Source organism: Drosophila suzukii, chromosome 3 (genome assembly GCF_043229965.1).
Source record: "Drosophila suzukii chromosome 3, CBGP_Dsuzu_IsoJpt1.0, whole genome shotgun sequence".
In the NCBI taxonomy this organism is placed as follows: Eukaryota; Metazoa; Arthropoda; class Insecta; order Diptera; family Drosophilidae; genus Drosophila; species Drosophila suzukii.
Window position 1 is genome coordinate 71,148,383 of NC_092082.1, and position 25,604 is coordinate 71,173,986.

The 25,604-nt window shown below is 40.3% G+C and overlaps 4 protein-coding genes across 12 annotated transcripts in view; 2 read left to right on the plus strand and 2 right to left on the minus strand.

The window, feature by feature from the left end:
* Positions 1-25,604, plus strand: part of Gfrl (Glial cell line-derived neurotrophic family receptor-like) — a 119,109-nt gene that overhangs the window by 73,988 nt on the left and 19,517 nt on the right. For 5 of the 7 annotated variants that reach the window (XM_036818277.3, XM_036818281.3, XM_036818276.3 and 2 more), the window contains exons 3-8: positions 6,113-6,235; positions 17,133-17,303; positions 17,372-17,519; positions 19,310-19,437; positions 20,751-21,381; positions 22,097-22,197. In XM_036818277.3, the coding sequence (XP_036674172.3) occupies positions 6,113-6,235; positions 17,133-17,303; positions 17,372-17,519; positions 19,310-19,437; positions 20,751-21,381; positions 22,097-22,197 (1,302 nt within the window). The remainder of the gene's footprint in view (positions 1-6,112; positions 6,236-17,132; positions 17,304-17,371; positions 17,520-19,309; positions 19,438-20,750; positions 21,382-22,096; positions 22,198-25,604) is intronic. The other 2 variants (XM_036818278.3, XM_036818279.3) reach the window with 1 other exon arrangement.
* Positions 4,162-5,920, minus strand: LOC108018514 (serine/threonine-protein phosphatase 2A regulatory subunit B'' subunit gamma-like). Of its 3 annotated transcripts, XM_017086067.4 has the most exons (3): positions 4,868-5,911; positions 4,595-4,812; positions 4,162-4,544 (listed from the first exon to the last, which is right to left on the minus strand). In XM_017086067.4, exons 1-3 carry the CDS (start codon positions 5,840-5,842, stop codon positions 4,454-4,456), a joined length of 1,284 nt encoding a protein of 427 aa, XP_016941556.3. In that variant the 5' UTR covers positions 5,843-5,911; the 3' UTR covers positions 4,162-4,453. The 3 variants fall into 3 exon arrangements, with proteins under 3 accessions (XP_016941556.3, XP_036674177.2, XP_070852178.1); XM_036818282.3 differs by lacking the exon at positions 4,162-4,544 and having other exon boundaries at positions 4,635-4,802; positions 4,868-5,919; XM_070996077.1 differs by lacking the exon at positions 4,162-4,544 and having other exon boundaries at positions 4,659-4,775; positions 4,868-5,920.
* eIF3g2 (eukaryotic translation initiation factor 3 subunit g2) lies at positions 10,929-11,927 on the minus strand. The gene has a single exon (XM_036818285.3). The coding sequence runs from the start codon at positions 11,862-11,864 to the stop codon at positions 11,049-11,051; it is 816 nt and encodes a 271-aa protein (XP_036674180.1). The 5' UTR covers positions 11,865-11,927; the 3' UTR covers positions 10,929-11,048.
* Positions 12,309-13,581, plus strand: Tmlh (Trimethyllysine hydroxylase). The gene is made up of 2 exons (XM_036818284.3): positions 12,309-12,549; positions 12,610-13,581. The coding sequence occupies exons 1-2, from the start codon at positions 12,360-12,362 to the stop codon at positions 13,512-13,514; spliced, it is 1,095 nt and encodes a 364-aa protein (XP_036674179.3). The 5' UTR covers positions 12,309-12,359; the 3' UTR covers positions 13,515-13,581.

A 25,604-nucleotide genomic window follows, 5' to 3' on the forward strand; every position in this document is an offset into this window, starting at 1 on the left:
GTTTCCTTACTTGTACTTACACTTCTTTTATTGTTTCCTGATTTCATTCCTCTTTTTTCCTGTTTTTTTCCTGGCAATGTACTTAAATCACGGGAAACGTGCCAAGCAACCGAACAAGGACAATAACAGAAAATATGACATTTATAAGGCAGGCCAGGTCACTAGATGGTGTTTTAAACTGGGCCGTTTTAATGAATCGATCATCAGCCTGGCGTCCTGTGAAAATAACAAATTTTATGCATCGCACAGCGGTAACTACAATTATGGAAAAACATCAATGACAATGGCAATAACAACTCCAACAACACCAATACCCTGCACGACAATAACAACAGCATGAAACAGCAACAACAATAACAATAATTGTATTTACACATAATTGACCATAATCCCCAGCAGCATTCTCGTTATTCAGTCCCTGTCCCCTCGAACGACAGATTTTTATACCCGCTATTTGTTAAGGTTCCAAGGGTATACTATATTTACGGAAGTGTTCTCTAGTCATGGGTATAATAATAGGAAATCATAAATATTTAAAAGCAGGACCTATTTGTTCAATGATAAATTTAATAATATTTAATCTTTAATCTTATACCAATTCTTAAATAGTTCTGATAATCTGATATACATATAAAAAAAAATATAATCTAAAGAAGTGGTTTACCTTAACAACTACCTTAAAAAGCTAGGTAAACTTATATTTCCCGGAAACCCTAATAATATATGATCTTAACTGAGTAAAAACACCTACTAAAATAAGGGCCTGATGTTCTCACAGAAGACTAAAGTATAGAACGGTTTTCGGTCATAACTAGAGCTTTTTTAGAAAGGAATTTTATATATATTTTGAAAAGGTTACCTATAATGTTATGCCATTCAAAATAGACAGAACGTAATTTTGGTAAGGACATGGAGTACCAGGTATCCATTAGTCGAATCACTCCCCAGGACCTTCCTCCGTGCTTCCTCTCTGGGTTGTTGTTTTCGTTGTTTTGGTTAAGGCCCAACACCAACTTCAACACCCAATTCGGTTGGTTGCCCATGAAAATGGCCGCAGGCGACATTTTATGTTGCTGTTGCTGCTGTTGGTGTTGCTGCTTTTGGTGTTGTGTTGCCAGTGTGCTGTTGGTAATGTTGTTTTCACCGAGCTCTGTTCGCATTGTCTGACTGTAGTTAAATTTAAATGCCAGTAGGCGAGGCGGCAAGGACTTCCACTCGGGGCATGGCCATAAATTAAATAAAATGAAATGAAATAATTTGGTCACGCACTTTCAACTGTTGACATTTGGCCTTAACGGCTCCGCCCAGAAAGATTGTTATTACGGATAATCCAGGCGCGGGGGCCTTTAAGTCGCTACATTGATCCCGCTGGAGTCGGGAAATCAATGTTTTATACGCTGCTCGGTCCATGCAAAATGGTTGCAACTCGATGCCGTTGGCAGTGCTGCATATTTATGGGCCACCGAATGTCGGCAACATGCAGCCATGCGAAATCCACTTCATGACCGAAAATTAGTTTTTAACCCACAAAATAATCCCGAATGACATAAGGATGGTCGCCGGTGGCGGGGAGAAAAGCGCGAAAATAAAAAGCCGGCAGCCACAGCGAACATATTACAGTGGCGGACCAGGACCCTTCGTCCTGTGGCCCTTAGTCCATAGTCCTTGCTTGCCGGAAGTTGTAAAGCTGCCATTTCTCGGCCATGTTGTTGATGTTGCCACTGCCACCGACTTGGCTTTTCCAGCAACGATTCGCGGCCTCGTAATGCGGTCATTGTTATTGCAATTGTTGTTTCTGCCGCTGCTGCTGCCTGGCAGTGGTAGTTGTTGCCGCGTTGTAGTAGCGCATTTGTTGTATTAACTTTTTCCAAGTGGCATGCAGGGCCAGCAGCGGTGGCAGCCCCAACAATACCTCTCGAACGCCACCCCCGACGTGGGCCATAATTTATTAAAGCCTGCACCAGAGTGCTCCAGCGTCGGGCCAGCGCCCCCGGCACACAATTGAAATTTAAGCAGCAGCAGCAGCAACAGCAGGGTGGCAGAGGGCAGAGGGCAAAGGGCAGCGCTCCAGCAAAGTTGCAGAAAATGCGAAACACTGGAGGAATTCCCCATCCCTCCGATTTCACCACTGCCCCGCCTGCAACGCGCCACCAGGGAAAATGGTAATCGAAATGTTCGCCGCACGAATCAACGCAAACAAGGCGTACAGTGGAAAAAATGTATAATATATATTACCACAATCTTTACAATACTTAAAAAAATATTTTATTAATAATTTTCTTTAATATTTAGGCCTAATGATCGCTTAACCTTATTTAAAAAATCCTATTTATATAGGAACTTACTATTGATATCTAGAGCTGTTATGTCTATATCAAAACTTAACTTGAAATTAAATCAACTTTAGAATCATTACATTTAAAATAAATTCTTCAGGTGATTGGTAAAAATATTCCCATTAATATAAATAATTGTATTTTCTATGATTTATAATATGTGAATCAAATGTTTCTGTTAAGTTCCAACCAAAACTAAGGATTTACACAGAAACACATCAAAACCTCTATAAGTTCTGTGACAATTTAGTAGGCTTTCAATCCAGAGAAATTTTATTTTTGATTATTTAATACTATTTCTCTCAAATCATAATGGATTAAAAAAGAAGCATGACCCATTTAGGAGACCCTTTCCCCAGTGCAGCGCTGAGCAGCGGTGGGAGTTGGCCTGCAACACTGGCCAGTTTCCAGTCAATGTCTTGCCTCCTCCGCCGCTTTTCCCTTCTTTTTTTCTGGCCTCCTTCTGCAGTCAAAGTTTTTGGTCGAAAACTTTTTGGGGTTCGGGGAAATAATTCATGAAACATGGCGAGCGCGAAACGCGAAAAGCGAACATTTTTGTGCCTGTGCCGAATCTGATTGTGACACAAACGAATTGTTCTGGTTGTCGTCGTCGGAGTTTTGGATGTGGAGGAGGTCCTGGTAGGTCCTGGTTGCTCCTGGTAGGTGGGACAAGAACAGGAACAGAACCGCCGGTCGGTCGCATATTTATGTGCCTATTTCGCGTTTTTTCTATGTGCCCGGGAGCATTACTCTTCTTGGCATGCAAATTTATGGTGTGTCCCAAAACAATTGTTATTGTGTTTTCAACTTTTGCTTGATTTGTGTGTTTTAAGTGATTCCAAATGGGTCGCCGGGGATTGAGCGGGGTGTCCACGGGGTCTGTTGGCAATTTGCGGCCATGAGGAGGTTCCCGATCCCCAAAAATCCCAAAAAACCCCCAAACCGCCAATGGCTGATAATTTCTTGGCTGTCATCGGGCCAGACGCGCGCCGCATATCTCAATGCAATTCTAAGCACCCAATAACCATAAAACACTTTAAAGTCCAACCGAACTATGGCTATTTCGTCCGCTGGATTCCCCACTGACTTTTGTTTATTTGTATTTCCGCAAACAATTCGACTGGCAGGGCAGTCCTTGCAAACTTCTGCGGCCATGCAATTGTTGCCACTATTCTAGTTCCCTGGCTTTCTGGTTACTTCTCGGTTTTGGCAGTAGGCCACTTCCTGCAGTCGCCGCGGAGTAAGTTCAGCTGCGTCCGCATGCAATTCGTGAATTTTTGAAGGCACTTCTTTTGTTATTCCGGCTCCGGAATCCTCCTCCACCAGCTTTTCCCCACCCGACTTGCAATATGCAAACGGTCATTTCGTTAATGAGCGTGGGGCAACAGGAGGAGGAGGTTTAGGGGGTAAAAAAAAAATAAAATAGGAAAAGTCAGGAGCAGCAGCAGCGAACTACAACTTTTACGGGGCATCCGGCGGATGAAGAGGGTTTTTGAGATAGAAGAGGAGAAGGAGGTGGCACTGGCGGAAGGACCATGACCGGTAGGCAATGGCTATAAAGCCGACTGCTTAGATAGACAGCAGCCCCTGTGTTCCCAGTCTGCTGGCCGGATGACTTGGTTTATTTTACGTAATGAAATGAAATTGAAATGAATGTTTTATAAACCGCCAGCTCTGTTTTCCCCACTCACCTCCCCACTTGCAGCTATCATAAAATTATGATAAAAACTAAGAGCTACATATAAACATAATTGCAATGTTTTTTTCCAAGCCCCCACCTTCGTGTTGGATTTTTCAATACAAATCATTGTAAATGCTTTAAACTGTTCACCGTGAATTAACATAATTAAAAGACCCGCATAAATATTTATGAGCAATTTGCAATTACGTGTGTATAAAGATAAATACGAGTGAGCCGAAATAGTTGAGGGACTTTACACATTGAATTTGTATGCAATTGTGCGACATAAAAATACATATCGAAATCCTTCGTATAAAAGAATTGCAAGGAGCAGAGTCCAGGGATTTAATTAAATTTGGCTTAATGTTGTCACCGCAAGAGAGTTGCTGCTGCTTGTTGCATGTTGCTGCTGTGGCTGCCGGCTGGAATTCGGTTATTAAACATTCTGTGGATTCTCCTCACGGTTTTCATAGGCCAAGAATTTATCGAATTCAATTAGTATGGAGAGCACAGTCTCGCCTTGCCCGCTGCGAAGAATTATGAGTCTGATATTACCCAAAAAGGATATTTGACTTACCTATTGGTTAAATCTTTGAGGGTTATTTTAAGCGGATCCTTGGGCCTGACCATGTCAAATATCTCATCCTTGAGGTCCTGAAAATTCACGGCCTCCGCCTTCAAAGTTTTAAAGCGCGCTTCAATGCCAGCGTAGAAATATCGCAAGGTTTGGGCTGTCAAATATCCCTGCTGATTTATGTCTAGGATACGGAAAATATAGTGCAAGGCTGGGAGAGACTTTAAGGCTTGATTTTTAAAGGTTTTCAAAGGAGTATATGAAAGGACTTCTTACTTTTCGATTTTCCATTGCAAAGTGAAAGTCTAGAAAGGTTTTGTAATCCATTTTTCCACTATAAGTACGACACACCTCAAATGCTCGATCCAGAAAAATAGAGGTTAGACTACCAGAACCGTATTTAGACAGCTCCTTCTTGCTCAGCATACCGTCATGGTCCTTATCCAAATCGAGATACTTTTCGTACACCCCCAAGATAGCGGGCATTGAAAAACAGTTTGTCGTCTCGTTTTCCTTTGCATCTTTATAGTTTGGTTTATCACTTAGGGCTAGTAACTGCGATAGCAATCCCGAGGATACTATATCCCTAATTCGTATACGTCGCATATGAAGATGGTCCAGGAAGAAGAAAAACTTCTTTACCAACGTACACACGTAAAATCTCTCGAAAGAGGGCTGCAAACAATCTCGGATTTGTGTCAGCTTGGGTATAATGTCTGTGATATAACTCTCGAGATCGCTTTCATTTAGATATCCTTGCCCCAAGTCATCGTAAGAAGAAAGCCCAATGCGTCCTTGGATGACCGAAACCCTTCGTATTATATGATTATAAATAGAGACGATATCCAGCAGGCCAGGATAATTAGAGGATAGCATCAGTTCGAAAAAAAGTGCCACTGTCATTAACTTTTGACACTTGGCACCTACTTTCGAAACGACTATCAAATAATTATCCAAGTTGATGAGTTGCCGCTTTGATCTCGTAGTTTTAGTCACATGCATTTCAAGGGTCCTCCACAGATCATTTAAATCCTCCGCATTGAGAAGCTCCTCCGCCTGATCCTGTAGAAAAAGCGAATGGGCCTCTCGACGCAGCAACTGACGGGTTTTATCCTCTGGTTTTGGTGGGGGATCAAAGAATTTCGGTATTTGGTTATACGAAGGGTGATCCATGATCCTAAGATCCTTATGTTCTGTATTCTTGTCAGAACGATTATCGAAAGCCTCGACGGCACACATTTCCAGCTCCATGAAAAGATGTTTTTTTCAACGAAGCAAAACAAAATAATCAACATCTGTTTACATATATGACAAAGTTTGACAAGTGAATTTTCTTCCAATGAAAATATATTAGTTTAAAATACAAAATTAGAAACCAAAATATATTTTAATATTTTAAAAACTGAAACAATATAGAAAATAAAATATTCAGGCTAAAAGAAACAAGCAATTTTACAGTGAACTTTCAACGAATAAATTTAACATGGACTCGATTTAATTCGCTCTTATTTCTAATTTCAGGTTCCACCATTAAGGGCGTCGTGGCCATACTGAATTGTATCCTGGCACGTCAGCTATGTTTCGAGGATCCCTCATGTTCGGCCATATTGGAAATAATACCGCGCGTCTGCGGGCCCATACCAGGTAAATAAACAAATAAACCAGCCTGCAAAACATCATGCAAATCAAATCGATACTTTTACCGCGCACTGATGAAATGTTTACACAAAATCTATGGGTTTTTGTGTCAAGTGTTTGCAGAGCTCTCGGGAACTTGCGGCGACCAACGCTGATTATGCGCAAGTTTTGGTCATTTGAGAATTAATTTCCGCTGCCAGTGCGAGTCGGTTGAATATATTATATTTTCCCTTTGTTTTTATTTGCTCGGGGGCTTTTTGTGTGTGGGGCCGCATCGACAACTGTGTAATTATTTCAGCAATTTTTGTGTGTTCCGTGAGCAGGCGCGCGTGCCATAAAACAATAAATAACAGTGTACACTTAAAGCGCAACAGAAGGCCAGAAGGAGATCGGCCACGAAACGCCAGCGAACGGCATTTGAATATTCAAATGCCCCAGAGAGTCGATGGCCTGTTCCTGCAATACCCTGTACGAAAAGGAGTAATGGGGAGTGCTGGGGTGTATTGCACTCTGGCCTACTGTGCGTATGAGTAATATTTGGAAACACAAATACTTGCAGGAGGTGTTCAGTCCAGCGATAATGATATTAAAGTTATTTTAATATGATTTTTCATTATTTTAAGTAAACAAATGTTGAAGTTTGGCGATTTTCTTAAAGGCCAAGCAATTATAGTACAATTTTTAGTAATATTATATGAACTTTAGTATCTGTACATGTTAGAGATTTTCATAAACCTCCCGAAAAGATGACCTTAAAATATTTTAATAAATTTAAAGCTTCGTCTAAAAATGTTTATAAAAAGCAAAAACAGAAAATTTAAAATAATTATAATAAAGGAACCCTTTAAAAATGTATATTTTTCTTGGAATAATCACATTATATTAGCTTTAAAAATAGGAAAAAGATACCATTTGATAAATGATTATTTAACCTATTATTCTGCTTATTTTCACTTAAAGTGCCAACAAATCAAGCTGGTGGGTATTTCTTTTTCCAACATTTGACTTTTAATATCCTGTTTGTTTTTCTCCGGCGGAGAATGTGTGCGGTGGGCGCACATGACCTGAAGGTGCAAAATGAAAAAGAAATGCGTGGCTGGCGGCGTCCTTCTTATCCGGGTACCCACATTCACATTCACATTCACATCCCCTCCCACTCATTCACCTGGGCACCTTGCCACCCACTTTATTCACCTGCCACCTATTCATTCTGCCGCTCAAACAAAGGCCAGCGACGAACGAATGAGCGCGCCGCAGAAAAAGTTAATTTATAAATTATTCAGTAATTTGTTTTAGACTCTGCTTTAGCCGGTGCCCCACCCACCGCGACGGCAACAACAATGGAAATAAATTTCTTTTGTACCTCGCTTTGATCCGCCCTCATTCAAAATGTGTATCTAAGCCGGGACTTTTCCGCGAGCACTATCCACCGACCACTCATTCCCGGTTCTGTTCCCCGTCATGGTCGCGTAGTTTGTGTCCTGTTTGGAGGAGCTCGAAAGCCCGGCCCCGAGTATCGTGCGCATAAGTCCGCTCTTATATTTAATTATTAATGTTCATTCAGTCCGGCCAGCGTCTTGTGGCATTTCTCAGCTTTTGCCAAGCTCCTCCGCCCGCCGACCGCCATGCCAAGCCATCATCATCCGGCACCACGTTGGCTTCCATTTAAGTGGCTTTCACCTTTGTGTGGCTGTGGAGGAACACGGCGAAAAAATCGCATTTAAAACGGAGCATTAACGGCTTTAGTTTGCTCGAGGCCAGCCTTCTCTTTTCTTTGTGCACTCGAAAAAAATAATAAACATTGGAACCCTGAGTCAATCCGGCAATCAACTTTCAAAAGATTAAGGTTTTTAAATTTTCTTAAAACTTAATAACTGTCACTTAAAAATAATTATTTTTTGTCCAATTTTCGTGTTTTTTAGGGGAGACATCTAATTTTTTGCAAAAAATGGCAAAAATAAAAAATTTCTAGGTTTGAGTGCCAGCGGATTGGAATTTTAACAACGAGCTCAAAGAGGTATGACATTTCTCACTCGGACGTTTGGTTGCATTATGGCGGGCAAAACACTGATTTTTTAGGTCGAAAAAATTCAATTCAAATTTTAGTCAAAAATACAACATTTTTAAGCGGTTTTTTGATCGCAGTTTAGCCAAATCAAGGCGTACAGCTAAAAGACCGACTGTTTTGAGCAGCTTGCTAAATATGCTAACGATCCTTATCACTTTTAGAAAAATCTATTTTTTGACCAATTTTCTCAATTTTTGTAAAGGTTGCATCACTTTTTTGCGAGAAATGGCAAAAATTAAAAATTTTTAGGTTAGAATGCCAATCGATTGGAAATTAAGCAACGAGCTCAACGGGGTATGACATTCCTCATTCTAACTTATATTTTTGTTATGGCAGCCAAAAAACTGAATTTTTATGGCGAAAAAAGGGTAAAATTTTTTGTCAAAAATACAAAATTTAGATTTTTGTCAAAAATTCGACATTTTTTTCCGGTTTTTTCATCGTAGTTCAGCCAAATCAAGGCGTACAGCTAAAAGACCGACTGTTTTGAACAGCTTGCTAAATATGCTAACGATCCTCATCACTTTTACAAAAATTTATTTTTGGACCAATTTTCTCAATTTTTGTAGGGGTAGTATCACTTTTTTTCAAAAAATGGCAAAAATTATAAATTTTCGGGTTGAAATGCCAATCGATTGGAAATTAAACAACGAGCTCAACGAGGTATGACATTCCTCATTCTGGCTTTTATTTTTGCTATGGCAGCCAAAAAACTGAATTTTTATGGCGAAAAAAAGGTTAAATTTTTTATCAAAAATACAAAATTTAGATTTTTGTCAAAAATTCGACATTTTTTTCCGGTTTTTCCGTCGTAGTTCAGCCAAATCAAGGCGTACAGCTAAAAGACCGACTGTTTTGAACAGCTTGCTAAATATGCTAACGATCCTCATCACTTTTACAAAAATTTATTTTTGGACCAATTTTCTCTATTTTTGGAGGGGTTATATCACTTTTTTTCAAAAAATGGCAAAAATTAAAAATTTTCGGGTTGAAATGCCAATCGATTGGAAATTAAACAACGAGCTCAACGAGGTATGACATTCCTCATTCTGGCTTTTAGCCAAAAAACTGAATTTTTATGGCGAAAAAAAGGTTAAATTTTTTATCAAAAATACAAAATTTAGATTTTTGTCAAAAATTCGACATTTTTTTCCGGTTTTTCCGTCGTAGTTCAGCCAAATCAAGGCGTACAGCTAAAAGACCGACTGTTTTGAACAGCTTGCTAAATATGCTAACGATCCTCATCACTTTAATTTAATAATTTATTTTTTGACCAATTTTCTCAATTTTTACATTACTTTTTTTCAAAAAATCTCAAAAATTAAAAATTTTCAGGTTGAAATGCCAATTGATTGGAAATTAAACGAGGTATGACATTCCTCATCTGACTTATATTTTTGTTATGGCAGCCAAAAAAACTGAATTTTTATGGCGAAAAAAGGGTTAACATTTTTGTCAAAAATACAAAATTCAGATTTTTATCAAAAATTTGACATTTTTTCCCGGTTTTTCCGTCGTAGTTCAGCCAAATCAAGGCGTACAGCTAAAAGACCGACTGTTTTGAGCAGCTTGCTAAATATGCTAACGATCCTTATCACTTTTAGGAAAATCTATTTTTTGACCAATTTTCTCAATTTTTGTAAAGGTTGCATCACTTTTTTGCGAGAAATGGCAAAAATTAAAAATTTTTAGGTTAGAATGCCAATCGATTGGAAATTAAGCAACGAGCTCAACGGGGTATGACATTCCTCATTCTAACTTATATTTTTGTTATGGCAGCCAAAAAACTTAATTTTTATGGCTAAAAAGGGGTTAACATTTGTGTCAAAAATACAAAGTTCAGATTTTTGTCAAAAATTCGACTTTTTTTTCCGGTTTTTCCATCGTAGTTCAGATAAATCAAGGCGTAAACCTAAAAGACCGACTGCTTTGGGCAGCTTGCTAAATATGCTAACGATCCTTATCACTTTTAGAAAAATCTATTTTTTGACCAATTTTCTCAATTTTTGTAGGGGTTGCATCACTTTTTTGCGAGAAATGGCAAAAATTAAAAATTTGTAGGTTAGAATGCCAATCGATTGGAAATTAAGCAACGAGCTCAACGGGGTATGACATTCCTCATTCTGACTTATATTTTTGTTATGGCAGCGAAAAAACTGAATTTTTATGGCGAAAAAAGAGTTAAATTTTTTGTCAAAAATACAAAATTCAGATTTTTGTCAAAAATTCGACATTTTTGTCCGGTTTTTCCATTGTAGTTCAGCCAAATCAAGGCGTACAGCTAAAAGACCGACTGTGTTGAGCAGCTTGCTTAATATGCTAACGATCCTTATCCTGTGTTGAGCAGCTTGCTTAATATGCTAACGATCCTTATCACTTTTAGGAAAAATTTTTTTTTATAAATTTTCTCAAATTTTGTAGGGGTTACATCACTTTTTTCCGAAAAATGTTAAAAATAAAAAATTTCTATGTTTGAATGCCAGTGTATTGAAAATTAAACTACGAGCTCAACGAGGTATTACACTCCTCACTCGGACGTTTTGTTGCCATATGGCAGCCAAAACACTGATTTCTTAAGTCGAAAAAATGAAATTCAGATTTAAGACAGCAAAATATAGCAACTCTTGAAACTTAACTGAACAACTCATATTTTTTTTGAGTGCACATGTATTTTATTTTGATTTATTTTCCACTGCGGCTCATTTCCGTTCTCGAATAAGCAGAGGAGTCGGGAATAAAAGGCCATGCCCTTTACGGCTGGGGTTTGGACCACTCGACGCAAAGGATCAAGTGGTCATAGCCATGGCCATTAAGGACTTCAATGGCGGCGGCTGCATCCTGACGAAACTTGAAGTGCACATAGGCGAATCCCTTGCAGAGACCGGTGTTCTTTTCGCGAGCCAGATACATCTTGGTGTGGGGTCCGATTTTCTTCACCAGCTCCTCGAGATCGGCCTCGGTCATGGATTCGGATAGGTTTGATATACGAACTGCCGACGAATCGTCCCGTTCGCGACCCCAGTTTTTACCAGAGGCGCCGACCCCGCCGTCCTTCATGAAGGGCGGCACATATTTTCCCGTCTTGCTCGGATCATTGATGGCGGCAGCAGCCGCCGCATTGGCCTTGGACTCCATCAGTGTCTTGCTGTCCATGGAGGTGCCTTTGTAGGGACAATTGACACTCCAGTGTTCGCCGTTGCAAATGCGACACTTGGCGATGTTCTTGCCGGCATCCAGTTGAGTTTCGTGGGATTGATCAAAGTCCTTGGAGCCAATGAACTGCATAAAGACCTCCTCTGAGGCCATGGTCGTCTGGGAATTGGGTCCGGGCTTGTCCAAGCGGGAATCGCCGAACTTCACCCAGCTGCGGCGACGGGCCACCGCCTTCGGAACGATCTGCTTCTCGATCTTGAAGGTGCGCACCACCTTCACCTTCTTGCCATCCTCGTTGAACTTGTACTCCGTCACATACTTGTAGTCACCCTCGATGTACTCATTCGAAGGAGGCAGACCATCCACGTAGTCCGCCTCCACCTCATCGGCCCAGGATGTATTAAAGGTTTTCATTTTTCGAGATATGTAACTTTACTCCGAAATTGATCAAAAGTCAGTGAGACACTGTGGTGTCCTACTTGATTTTCATTTGAATTTTACAGGGTAGCCTTCTTGGATGTATATTTTTCAAATTTAAAGAAATCTATATTAATTTATTTACCAGTCTAATAATTACCTCTAAACGTTCACCTTAAAATATTTTATATATTTATTATTTATTTTTAACCATATTTTATATTAAGTACAGAGCTATCTTGATTTTAAAGTTTTGTTATTAAATAGAATATGCCACTGTAAGGGAATCCTTATCACCGGCTTAAGAGATAACGAGAGACAAGAAAATCCAACTATAAATATTTCCTTATCGCCGGCCTTACGGAGAATGAGAGACGATTGCTCTCTCAACTGATAATAGTCTTCTTGGGTCTGACCTGAACTCAACTCAGCATTTGTGTTATTAGTTTACTTTCACTTCTCTAACCGGTCGGTCGTTCTATTTTCTATAAAATGCTGCTCTTAAAGCATCCGAAAACCGGTCAAAGCCTGGAGATCTATGAGTTTTGGCTCCGTGATCATTGTCGCTGCGGGGAGTGTCTGAATTTGGATACCAACCAGCGGCGTTACGATATTTTGGATCTGCCAGCGGATGTAAAACCGGTAGAGGTTAAATACGAAGGCTTGAAGCTACAAGTGAAGTGTGGGTGGAAAATATATAACTCTATTCTCAGCATCATTTAATATATTTATAAAATCTTAGGGAGTGACGACCACCAGTCTAGCTATGACCTGGACTTTATATTCGAGTCTCAGCTGGAACAGTTGATAAGTCGGCGATCAAATTCCACTATTCTGACGCCCTGGAATCGCAGCATTATCTTGCAAAACGAACAGCACTTGCGATTCTCCTTGCCCCAGCTGATTTCCAGTGATGATAAAGTGAAATCTTTGGTTGAATCTCTGGTTCGATATGGCATTGTCTTCATTGATGACGTGGCGCCCACACCAAATATGACCGAGCTGGCCCTGCGAGCTGTTTTCCCCCTAATGAAAACTTTCTTTGGTGAAATGTGGACCTTTAGCGATAAGCCCGATCATGCGGATACCGCTTACACAAAACTTTACCTGGGCTCCCATACGGATAATACCTATTTCTGCAATGCAGCTGGACTTCAGGCCCTACATTGCATCGAACACTCGGGTTCGGGTGGCGAAAATTTCTTTGTGGATGGTCTGTATGTGGTAAACGAATTGAAGCGTCGATTTCCCGCCGCCTATAATCTGCTGTGTAGAGTTCAAGTTCCTGGGGAGTATATAGAAAAAGGGGAGCATCATCGCCACACGGCTCCTATTATACAGGTGGATCCACTGACTCAGGAATTTATTCAACTCAGGCTGAATGTCTACGATCGCGCTGTGTTCGATACTATTCCACAATCCGAGATGACCTATTTCTATGCCAGTCTTCGTCAGCTCTTGAAGATTGTTAAGGATGAAGAGCAGCAGTGGAGTCTGAAGCTAAATCCTGGAAGCATCGTGCTTTTCGACAACTGGAGAGTCCTTCATGGTCGCCATGCCTATACAGGAAGTCGTACTATGTCTGGTTCCTATGTGCAGCGTACCGATTTTCTCAGCAAGGCTCGTGTCTTGGGAATTATCGAATAAATACTTTGAAAAAATATAAATATTATAACTAAGTACTAAATAAAATTAATGAATTTTTTAGGAACAACTATTGTCTATGCTAAATATTGTTATATTCACCACAAATCATTTAATCATCAGAACCGAATGTTATACATGAAATACTTTGTGTTCTGCAGACTAGACATGATGTAACTACGAATTCTTCGTCTGAGCCGAGTTCTTTTCCAATTCAATTTCGATTGCAAATGCCAACGCATCATAATAAAAAGTTACGATTACAATTGCTGGCCAGCGTCTAATTTTTGTCATAGGGGAGGTATACGAAGCGCATACAAAAAACCGGCAACAAAAATCATTTGGCATTTGTTTTTATGGCCAACGTCTCATGCGTGAGTGTGTGTGTGTGTGGCATAAACAAACGCACTTTGAACTTTTTCATTTAAAAGTGAAATTACTTTTTGTTGGCCGTGCAGGTTAATGGCTGTCGCGTTGCCGTCCTTTAAATGTCCTCCAAATATGGATGTGCCTTAAAGAGAGCGAACGAACAGGGTCTGAATATTTATGATAATTGCATTTCATGCAGGTTTTCCCGCCCGCTTTTCCCGTATTTCAGCCATTTCCCTCTCATATGCGCCGGCACGACCGGGAAAAGCCTTTAAAAGCAGCTTCGATGCCCCAGCTGGGCGATAAATATATATATTTTTGTTCGCTTTTCCTTCGCCGGAAGTTGCAGCGCAGCAGTCGTGCCTTTGCATGGCATACTTTTCGGCATTCCACTTCCGTTTTAAAACGCTGCACTCACTTTGAGCCACCAGCCACCGGGGCACTTGTCGATGTTTCAATAAAATCAACAAGCACACACACACACACACTGCCACACGGACACAAAGGACACACACACACACATGTGTGACTGGCCAGGAAACAGGACATTCCAGCCGAAAATTGTGCAAACACAAAGCGCCTGCTTAAATCACTCGTAATTAATATGCTCGATAATAATTCATATGCCCTTGAATGGCCAGCTAAACTTAATAAATGACTCATAAATTTCACCTACAGACGGCCATAAAAAGCCAAAAAATAATAAAAACAATGGTCGGGGCAGGGAAAACAAATGCCAAACTAAAATCAAATAAAACAGGGCAGAAAAAAGTGGCGGGCAAACACACATAGTCACTCCGGCAACAACAAACAAACAAACAAAGAAATCATTGAACCAATTCAGCGACCAACTCAACAACCGGAAACGCGTTTCGAATAAAAACGAATTGAGGACTTAACAATAACAGTAAAAGGCAAGGGCAATGGCGGCGGTAGGGCAAAAAAAAAAGAAGAAAAACAGCAACACAAACGGCAAATGGCGTCGGTTGATGGCGACGAAGCATAAAAACCACTCGCCTTGGCTTTATTTTTTATGACCGCCCAGCATGCAATGACGAAACCAAAGCCAGGTGCCACTGGCCAAGAAGAACCGCTGGCCAGGAGCTGCGGGCCAAGAGCAAGAGTCTAGTTAACTGGCCATCAAATGCACGTAGCACACGGGGAGAAAGAACTTAGGTATTTAGAATTTACCTAAAGTCTTCATTTTAAAAATAAAAATAAAAATATTGGGATTTTTTAAGTTTTTAAGGTGTCAAATGTTATATTTCTTCTTTTGTTTTATATGATTCAAACAACAAGTATCCTCGACAAACAAATATCCTATTATTTTAGAAGCTAAAACCCTTTAGGTCCCAACTTCTTTAATCTATACTCATTTTGCATACCTATAAAGTAAATAGGTATAAATGTAAAACTCTTCTACAAACTAAAATTAATTAATTAAAATGTGAAAGTACTGCAATATATTTATTTTGAAATAAATTCTGTTCATGAAGTCGTAGTTTTTAAAATAAGTAGACAGTTTTTTTTGACATATTTAGTAGAAGGATTACCCAACAAAAGCGTTTTTTCATATTTCTTTGTAATTTGTTTGTGATATAATTGTGATCCGCACATACCAGCTCTAATTGACACAAAAAATCCCTCTCAAAAATATAAACATTTCCCTTTTAATAACCCTACGACTTATCAATCGTTAGGAATTTATTTGGAAATGGTGTCAAACCATATTTGTATGCTTTCAAAGCAGCCTTTTCCATTTCCTTGTGTAAGAACATAAGTACTCTGCGTTTCTCCCCTGATCCACAGCCAACGAGTTTTAATTGACACCACCAAGGAACCCAAAAAAAATCCCCAAATCCAAAGACCCCCAAGGATATTCGGAAAAAATAAAACCGTGCGGAACCAAGGGGCATAAAAATGATGGATGCCTGTGAAAAATGTCACTTGTTGCGCAGTGGATGCGAATGTTCCGATGTGTGTTGGCCAACATCCAGAATCCCCCCCCCCCATTCGGAAGCAACTTTATGTTCAACTAGCAAATAATCATGTCCGGTCTGCATGGGACAAGGGCGTTATTGGATAGGTCGTAGGGCAATCACAGGGGTAACCGAAAGGGGGGTGTTCAGTTCAGTTCGGTTCGGTTCGGTTCGGGTCAGTTGAGTGACGTGAACCACATGGTTCCCACACCCACCACTACCACTTCCACTTCCCATTATCCCGGACTCCACACTCCATGGACGCCCATTGTCCGGCAGTTTGCTTGTTTTGCTTTTTGGCGATTTTACGGCTTATGACGAGCCAAACGAGTCCCTGTCCCTCCACGTGTATTTGTGTGCGTCTCCGGCTCTGCTGGCCTGTGTTTGTGAAGTGTCGGCGTAGCCGGGTTTATTAGTAGGGCTTATGTTTTATGGCCAAAAGGACAATGGATGGCCAACAGATGTTTGCCCTTTGTTTGTCGTAGTAGTAGTTGTCATATGCTCGAATAAGCTGTCACACACCCACCACGTATGTATGGTCTATGTGTAACATAATTTATTATGTTATAAAATATTATCCGGGCCACGTTCCAAGCGCTTCGCAACGCTTCATTGGCCGCTTAAATCGACCGTTTTGTTTGGAGACTCAATTATTCATACAGTAGTTGTTATAACCCCCCTTCTTCGGCTCTTATTATGACATGTGTCTGGTTTGTAGTTGTCTGCCTGCCATTTATAACAACTGTCATGGCCCACACCTGCACTGCGAAAAAAGGATTGCGTTGTTAAAAAGTTCTTGAAGGTCTTACATTTTCTACAGGTCTTTTACATGAGGCAAATAAATTACCATGCAATTTCAATAAATATTTTTATAACTTTATTAAATTCTAATTTTAAAAGTGAAGTTTGTTTTTAAAAATGTAGCTGGGAATAAAAAATAAGGCTTGGAATTCTTGCCTTTCTTACAACAAAATATGAGAAACAATATCCCAAAAATTAAATGAAATCATTTAATCTTTAAATTGTTAGGACCTTTTTTTTCCTTTTTCCTATTTTAGTTGGTATATTTTCTCTTTGTATACCGATTCATACAGTTGGTAATCGATGTGCAGCTCCCAAAATGAACCAGCACGACATTAAATGTCAAAGCTTAAGCACTGCTGCCATTTATAGATCATTAAGCATATCCGCCCAATCCCCCAAATGGATTCAACTGTCACTCACTTGCCACAACATGTTGTACTCAATACCGCCGGCCTCCTCCTATTTGCAGTGTCCTGCAGCACGGTGACGGTGACCAAGTGCCAGGCGGCCCTTCGCACCCTGCAGGCCTTCCAGTTCTTCCGGCCCACCTGCCTGTGCAAGGAGCCCGGAATGGATCCCGACTGCAACCACTTCCGGGACTTTCTCTTCGATCATCCGTGCGGATTTGTGCTGAAGAAAGGTGGGTCTTCACAGGACTCTCCTAAAAAGTATTGCCCTTCTAACTGACTTTTGTATTTATATCCCTAGCCGAGAAGGATCCTTATCCCATTGATGCACTACCAACTTGCAACCATGCGCTTTCCGTCTGCCAACAGGAACGCAAATGCCTGAAGCTCTTCGAGGACTTTAAAACGCATTGCAAAGTGCGCGACAACAAGTGCAAAATGGAAAACAGGTGAGTTAATTACACCAAAAAACTGTCAGAAACTTTAGTTTCCATTAACACTGTATGGATTTTATTATTTAAAATGTATTTCAGTTGGATATGTAAGTTTTTTGGGAGACCTTAGAAATTAAATAAAACTCAGACTTCTTAAATTACCTCAAACACAGTAGCTATTCAAGAACGAATTTTAATTGCACCGAAAAGTATTAGTTTCCAAACCAATAATTTAGTCCTTTTCAAAGGATCCGATGCTTAAAAATTGATATGACACGCATTTAGGGTTTAATTACCCCTGCGTTTTTGCCTTGCTAACCACATTCAAAAATCCATATCGATAAAAAATTCATATCAACATTGTCAGCCCTTTTTAGACCACAGAACGAGCGGAGATAATTAGTTAGTGACCCAATTCCAGATGATTACCTTAAAAAAAACAAGAACAAAAAGGCTTTCAAACCGAACTATCATTACTCTGAAACACAATACCTTCAATTAATAGCTCAATTTTGTGGCGTTTCGATTAAAGTATGAAGTAAATTATGAAAATGGAAAATCGAAGTCCAATACCAAGAGCCAATTCCGATAATGAAAATTAAATTAAAGCGTGTTTGACTTAATAAGAAAATTGATTTGCTCCATGCCGCAGCGTGGTCGTGCCGCTTAATGGTTAACGGCAAATGCAAATTGCATTGGCAGTTGGCAAAAGGCATGGAGTGGTTTGGTCTCGAGTGTGCCCACCTGTCCCACTATCCGGGGTTAAAAAGGAAAGGAGGGGGTGGAGGGGGTGGTTGCCACCCCACCAGCCGCCTTGCAACATTCAATTTCGATATTCGATTTTATTGGCAAAAAACACAACGCATACAGCAGACAGCAGCGTAAACAGGAGTCAAGTTGAGCGAACAGAAGGCGAAATGAAACTTCCTGCTTGCCGGCATCTTGCTGCTTCCTTTAGCCATCACATATCCTTACTGACGCGATTTCCTCCCTGCCAGGACTCGTCTGGCTCATTGCCTCATTGCCTCAATGGCTCGATGGCTGGATGGCTCCTTGCCTCGATACACTCGAATACAAACGTTCTGAATGTTTTAATAACTCGAAATGACTTTTTGCGGCGGCAGTTGGGAGTTGGGCGCTGGGAGGTTGACTTCAGTGCAGACTTTCCAACTTGGTCTTAAAGTTCTCCACTACAACACAGCCCACTTTATCCCTCCAACCCAGCCTAAAACTTTCCGCACGCATGCCAGGCATTCTGGCTGCGGGTTTTTGGTTCGGGTTGAGATCCACCTATGCGATAAAATATTAATTGCAGCACCGTGTGGATGCACTGGGAAAAACTAAGGTTTCAATTTTATAAATTTAGAAAATATTATATACAAGTTTTCCTTAAAAATCTAAGAAGAAAGGTCTAATATATTTATGTTCCTTAGTCGTTTTTTATTTAAATGCCTTATATTGAGTAATTATAAGGTAAAATCTATCTTGTTTACACTTCTAGCAATCCATAATTTTTTTTGAAAATTTTACTAGAATTATTTTTATTTGGATTTTTTTATTATTCAAATTTTTTTCAAATGCCAGGCATTAAATTTCTTAAGGTGCACATGCATTTTTGATGTAATTGGCAATTTTAAACTTTGCATGCCCCGAACGGAAGTCGCTGGCGATGCGGCTTCGGTTGCGGCGGTTGGGGCTCGAAATGAATTCAATTAGCCGGGGTTTGGAAGACGAAACTTAGACCCCATTTGGGATGGAGAATATACATATGAGTATAACCCCGGTTATCATCGCTTTCGTTGCAGGGACGCCTGCCACGATTCTTGGACCAACCTGCGGCTGTCGCCCATGTTCGGATGCATCTGCCCGAACAACCATATGAAAAAGCGCTGTGATCGTATCTTTAATATTGTTAATCACAATCCGTGTGTGGGTAAGTTTCGACTGGCGTTGCTCAACTGTTGACCGTGACTGCAAAAAACAACTATAATAACAACAGCCAATAACAATAACTACAACAAGCAACAACACAAACAGCTGAGAGTAAAAAAGACAAGAAGCAATTGCTTTTAAGATCGTGGATAAACTATATAGTTTTTGTTTTCATTGTCCTCTGTTCTTATGTGTCTCTCTTTCTCTGTCAACCTCTGGTATTCAAGTTCTTGTGTTACTTCTTATGCGTACGGTAAATGATGATCACCATTACCTGCCTAAATCGAAACCGATTTGATACGTTCTTTAGTGACTTTTGATTTGATTTTCCGTTTCCGTTTCTGTTTCCATTTCCGTTTCCTTTGGTTATTGTAATTTTGTGAAACGCTCAAAAACCGAAACTAGCCTAACCATTTAAGTAACCTAAACAAAACCAGAAACTAAACTATCGCACGCTTCTGCATCAAAAACCAACTAGAGAAAAAACCCAAAATGAAACCCATGTTCTGCGATCAGTAAACAGTAATCAATATGCCTATATCCAATATATATCATACTGTACGAACATTAGCTATGCTCAGTAAACCTAAATATCACGTATACGAATGTATATCAATGTAAACCAAAGCTGCCGTGCTATCTCTCTCTATCTCTCTCTCTACCTATACCTATCTCTCTCTCGCTCTCTATCTGTCACTTAACCAAAGTTTGTTGTAGCCGTAAGCTATCCTGGCCATAACTACATACAGTCACTCGCTAAAGTTAACCGCCACCCAGCGAACTGAGTCTGTGCTTTAGATTGATTGCACCCAAAAAAGAACACCACTTCTAGAACTAACTCTCTCTAACCCCTAGTTATAAGTCGAACGCTAGATCAAGCTATACTAACCAAACACACTCTCTGTCCTGTCATTTCGCTATTTAATGTGCAGGAGTAGGGCTAGAATAATAAACTCGGTCGGATGAAAGCTTTGATTTCCCCCCCACTACGCCAGACCACGAAAACAAGTCTTTAAAGCATAATTTCATTTTCCACTTCACCCGACCACCTGCACTAATGGATTAACAGCACCCCAGAGCAGAATGATCCCATTCTCTCGTTTCGCTGAATTTTATTATACAAGTACACACTAATTGCACTAATTAAATACCCGCGCACACCCACTCACACACACACACACCTCTACAAACTTGGTTTAATAGCAACAATTTGCACCGCACTGGCACTAAATGTTTTTCTCTATTCTTCCGCACGCATGCCCCCTTTGGTATTACCAACATCCCCGCCCAAATACCCCCCCTTCCCACTTTCAGATAGACTAATATTTTTCCCCAACGGTCTGCCCAAATTGAAGCAACAGAGACCAAAGGCAAAGCCGCGGCCCAAACCGAAACCCAAAGCGAAACCGAAACCCAAGCCGAGGCAAAAGCACCATGGCATCAATGGCACGGAGCTCATGACCAACAATATCGAATACCATGATGAGCCCAACGGACTGAACGATCCGGAGGACGAGGCCAATGAGACGGAGGACGAGGATCCCGATGGGGATGGTAATGGTACTGGGGATGCTGATGATGATGACGAGGAGGAGGACGACGATTATGATGACCGCATACGAGCCGAGATTTATTCGAATTACCCGCACTACCTGCATCCACCGTCGTGGGGGATTAACAATCCCCTGGTCCTCGCCTCGCACAGTCCGCACACTCTGGACGATGACGATGACGTGGTGGTGGAGGTGGTGACCAACAGGAAGCCACCGTCGTCCAACCACCACCACAACGATGAGCTGGAGCACGACGTGGTCGTGGTGGTGGATGCCGGACCCCACTCCCATTCGCATCCGCACCAGCACACCTACTACAGCCACGGCGATCAGAGCTCCACGACGGGATCTGGACCACCGGGCCCGGCACCCACGATTCCCAGCCCACCTAAGTATGCGGCTGGCCCAAGTTGCAAAAAGTTCTCTATCCCCCCTCGGTTCTGACTTAAGTTGGCATCTTCGACTGGCAAACTTTTAGTTTTTTTTGCAGTTCCAGAAAGTTTAGAACCCGCACACACATATGTGTGTGATTGCTGAAAAGACCGTCTCCCCCCTTTCATTAACTCCGGTCTTAACCACCGAGGAGCTGAAAACTTTATGCAAAAAGCTTTTAAAATAATTGACTCACTTGGGTATGCCACAATTTCCGGTTAAAAAGCCAACTAATGAATAAGTCCAGTACGAAGCACTCGTACTAATCGGCTCCCAGGGCACTTGTCGAGCATTTATATAATCTGATTTTAATGCATTGCATCTTTGTAAATATAGCAGTCCAGTCCAAGTCCTAGTCCTACCTAGAGACAGAATTAATTTATAATGCCAGTCAGGGCAAGAAGTGCAGACATCCAATGGTTTGGGGGGGGCTATAGCCTTCGGCTCCTCAGCTTGGTAATTGGCTATTGTATTCGTAATGCCCTAAGCCGATTAATGCCCACCTTAAGTCAGTTTCTTTCCGTAACAAACGAGATTTATGTAATTTGCTAAATCTACTTATGCATTTGGTTGTTTAGTTTGCACCCCACAAAAACAACACCCACTTTAACCCCACTGAGCACTCTGTTTTGTAATTTGCACTTAATTATCTGTACAACTCTGCAATTTATTCAGCACTGGCACCAAAATGCACAAAACAGCACCACTCGGCGATTTAGTTGCCGGCAGCGATATAACCCACCGCACCTACACAGGACCCTCGATGGAGGAACGAGGTGAGTTCACTAATTGCACTTAGCCAGGCTGGCCTGTAATTTAATCCGCACGCCCCTGGCCATTTGAAATAAATATGGAAACGATTGCTGCTAAATTATGAGAGCTATTTATATATTAGTTGGGCTATTTACGGGCCAGGGAAATGATAATCTCAATTTGACCGACTATTAGCAGAGACAAATCGATTTGCAAGTCCATTTGGAGTGTTCTTTTGAGAGAAGTGAAGGGGGATTTATTTATATCATTTTACCTATTTATTAAAGTGTATAGAATATCGGAGTTGGTATAAATAGCAGATTAGTAGCACAGTGAGACAATTATTGGAAAAAATATATTTTTTATAGAAAATCAATGCGCTTTTAATGTGAATTTATGTTATTTAATTTAATACTTTTATAGTTAGTTATTGGAAGAAAAATTATTTTTGAAAATGTATTCATTTCATTAATAACGCTTAAAATATATAAGGTGAAATCAAGGGTAACTTTGTATTTTTAATTAATTCAGGAAAAGTTCTTTCCCTTGTCATTATACATTTATTTTTAGTAGCTTCCGTTTTATTCCTTGTTTGCATGTGAAGAAAGGGTAATAATTGCTTTGACCTGCCAAAATGTTCTAAAGTCCTATCTCAGTGGGTCACATTTAATTCAAATTAAATATTTATGCACTGCGAATGAGAAATGAAGCCAAGGGTCAGGTCGTAAATTAGACAATTGGCGTGTAAGTAAGTATTCCGCAAGGAGCAAGATGAATTTAAGCGCACCGAGAAGCACTCGAATGCCTCACTCTCTACCCCTCTCTTTCTGGCACAATTTGCACCACTATCGCCGTCTCCCTCTCACACATCTCACCCTCTCGCTCTCACACTCTGTTCAAAAGCTTATTAGGCAAACAAAGCTGGCAAACTCGAGCGTTCTGGCCAGGCCAACAGGCGTCCTTTGTTGTTTGCAGCTCGCTCCATGGCATTAGCTATCTGCAGGGGCAATCAGTTGCAGTTCCATGAATGCACAGATACTCCACACACACACACGCAGCGCACACTCACACAGCCCCACGAATATCCTGATGCAATGCACACAAGTGCCATAAATAAGCATTTCGACCCCTTAACGCGTCATCAAAAAGCAAAAACCAAGAACTGTAACCCTGCACTCCACTGTGGCTTTTGGTTTATTGGTATTCTATTCTAATTAATATACACAGTACACTGAGAAAAGGAAATTCAAGAAGCAGAATCAAATTATTGTAGTTAATAAAAATTTTATGGACTCGGAATCGGTAATATGCCAATTAGGGATTAAGAAGAAACAACGATTAGATGACAAAGTTATCAAAACCGGTCTGTCAAACAGAAAAGTGATTAAAAATAAAATTAATCTGAAGTTTCACAACCCATCTACTTTCTACCATTTGTCGGAAAAAAAACAAAATTCTTACTTTTTGTTCTTGATATCAAGAACATTTCTTCTCGAAAAAAACATTATTATCACTTATTATTCTTTATATCATGAACGTTTCTTCTCGAAAAAAAAATTCTTACTTTTTGTTCTTGATATCAAGAACGTTTCTTCTCAAATAGAAGACAAAACCTAAATATTCCGAGGCGCACTTTTAAGTATAAACGTTTTTGCTAAAAAGTTTCTGTTATAAACAAAAATATTACAAAATGTTGTTCTACATAATATTGCAATGTTTTAACTGATTTTAAAGTCAACCAATACAAGGCAAAAGTTGCTATTAAAATGAAGACTTTTGCCTCTTGAATTCTTTTTTTCTATCCAGTCATGTTAAGTTTTCCCCCATCGTTTGCTGCTTACTTACAGACTCGGTAATTTCACCCAACACACTAAAACAGACTGCCTGCAATTGTTAATGGCCTAATCAATGCATCCTCTCTTGTTTGGCCCTTTGATTGTCGTTGTTGCGCATCCGGTTTTTATTTATTGCCACAGATTTCACTTGCCATTTGACGACGGCCGTCCATCATCATCGATGGTGTTTTGTTTCCAACACGCTGCACTCGGCAATCTGCTCGACAAAGTTATAAATTCCCCAGCCTGCATGCTGCATTGTGCACTTCTGCATACAGCTTTGTCTATTGTTGCAGCTGCCGAGCCATGGGATTGCTGTAAATATTAGCAAACTATTTATGCACGTCAAGCACACACGCACACACACTCCGATTTCCCGATTTGCATACATTTTCACCGACACTTGCCTTATTTACGTTTATGGCGACCAGTAAATTAACAACACAAGCAGCCACAACAATAAGCCCCGAATATGGCGGGGTTATCTGATTTTTGGTTGAATTTTTGGGCCCAATGCAGCGAGAGATATGCATAAATATCGAAGCTAAAGGCAGTTGAGATTCGGTGACACTTTTTATTTGAGCTGCTTTATTTAAATTGAATTGTTATTGTTGCTGATTGGATTCTCAAATGCAAAGCATAAACATTGTCAATGGCCTCGAGGGCTTTAAAATTTCCAAAATGACAGCAACAATATCACTATGTAGTTAGTATATTTGCATAGAGCAACAATGGCAGATGAAAATAAATAAACAATGTAGGGATTTATGACTTAGCTGTCGTTGCTTTTGTTACCTTATAAAGTAGTGAACGATTTTAAGGCCATCTATAAAATAAATTCGTTAGTTTGTATAAAACAAAATAATTTGTAGTAATATCACATTGACAGTATATAGTAAAATAATTGATAATAATATCAAGGTAACCAAATCAACTTCTAAAATATGATCCCAAGAATCCTAGAATATCCTTCTCATCGAAGGTTAGTGTTGATCTTAACTTCCTAACCAGAATAGTTTTGTTAGCAGTAACAGTTCCCACACACTCCCCGGATAATGGGTATCACATCTATAAAAATTAAGCTGAGCGTTCAATTTGAAAATTTAATTAAGCACAACTAAAAAGCAAATAAAGCGATTTGTCAGCATTGCGCCAACAACAAAACGAAGCAAACACGCTTGCCAAGCACACCCTTGCACCTCACCCACCACCCACAACTAAGCACCCAGAACCACCCTGCACCGCCCAGCGCACCCCACCACCCACATAGCTATGTATATCTATGGGATACATTCTATATATATGTACGATGTTTGCGTGCAATAAATATTTTCATAATATTGTACAATCCACTTAGAAGTAGCAGAGGGCGATGTTGATGCCACAAACCATTCTGCTGCCGCCATTCCAAGCACCTATGTACGCACCAGTGTTAGTGTGCGCTTGCATGTGAGTGTGTGTCGGTGTGCGTATCTGTGTGTGATGCAGCTGCTCACGGCTTTCCCAATTAGGGCATGAAAACCACGGCTATTTGATATGGCAGTCGTAGACCGTAGTCGGCAAACATATTCGCGTTTCTAGCATTACACGCATTT

Coding starts and splice junctions, on each gene's coding strand:
- LOC108018514 (XM_017086067.4), bottom strand. CDS start 5,842: ATGGAGCTGGAAATGTGTGCCGTCGAGGCTTTCGATAATCGTTCTGAC. Junction 4,813..4,867: donor TTGCAATGGAAAATCGAAAA/GTAAGAAGTCCT, acceptor CAAGCCTTAAAG/TCTCTCCCAGCCTTGCACTA. Junction 4,545..4,594: donor CTCAAAGATTTAACCAATAG/GTAAGTCAAATA, acceptor AATTCTTCGCAG/CGGGCAAGGCGAGACTGTGC.
- eIF3g2 (XM_036818285.3), bottom strand. CDS start 11,864: ATGAAAACCTTTAATACATCCTGGGCCGATGAGGTGGAGGCGGACTAC.
- Tmlh (XM_036818284.3), top strand. CDS start 12,360: ATGCTGCTCTTAAAGCATCCGAAAACCGGTCAAAGCCTGGAGATCTAT. Junction 12,550..12,609: donor CTTGAAGCTACAAGTGAAGT/GTGGGTGGAAAA, acceptor ATAAAATCTTAG/GGAGTGACGACCACCAGTCT.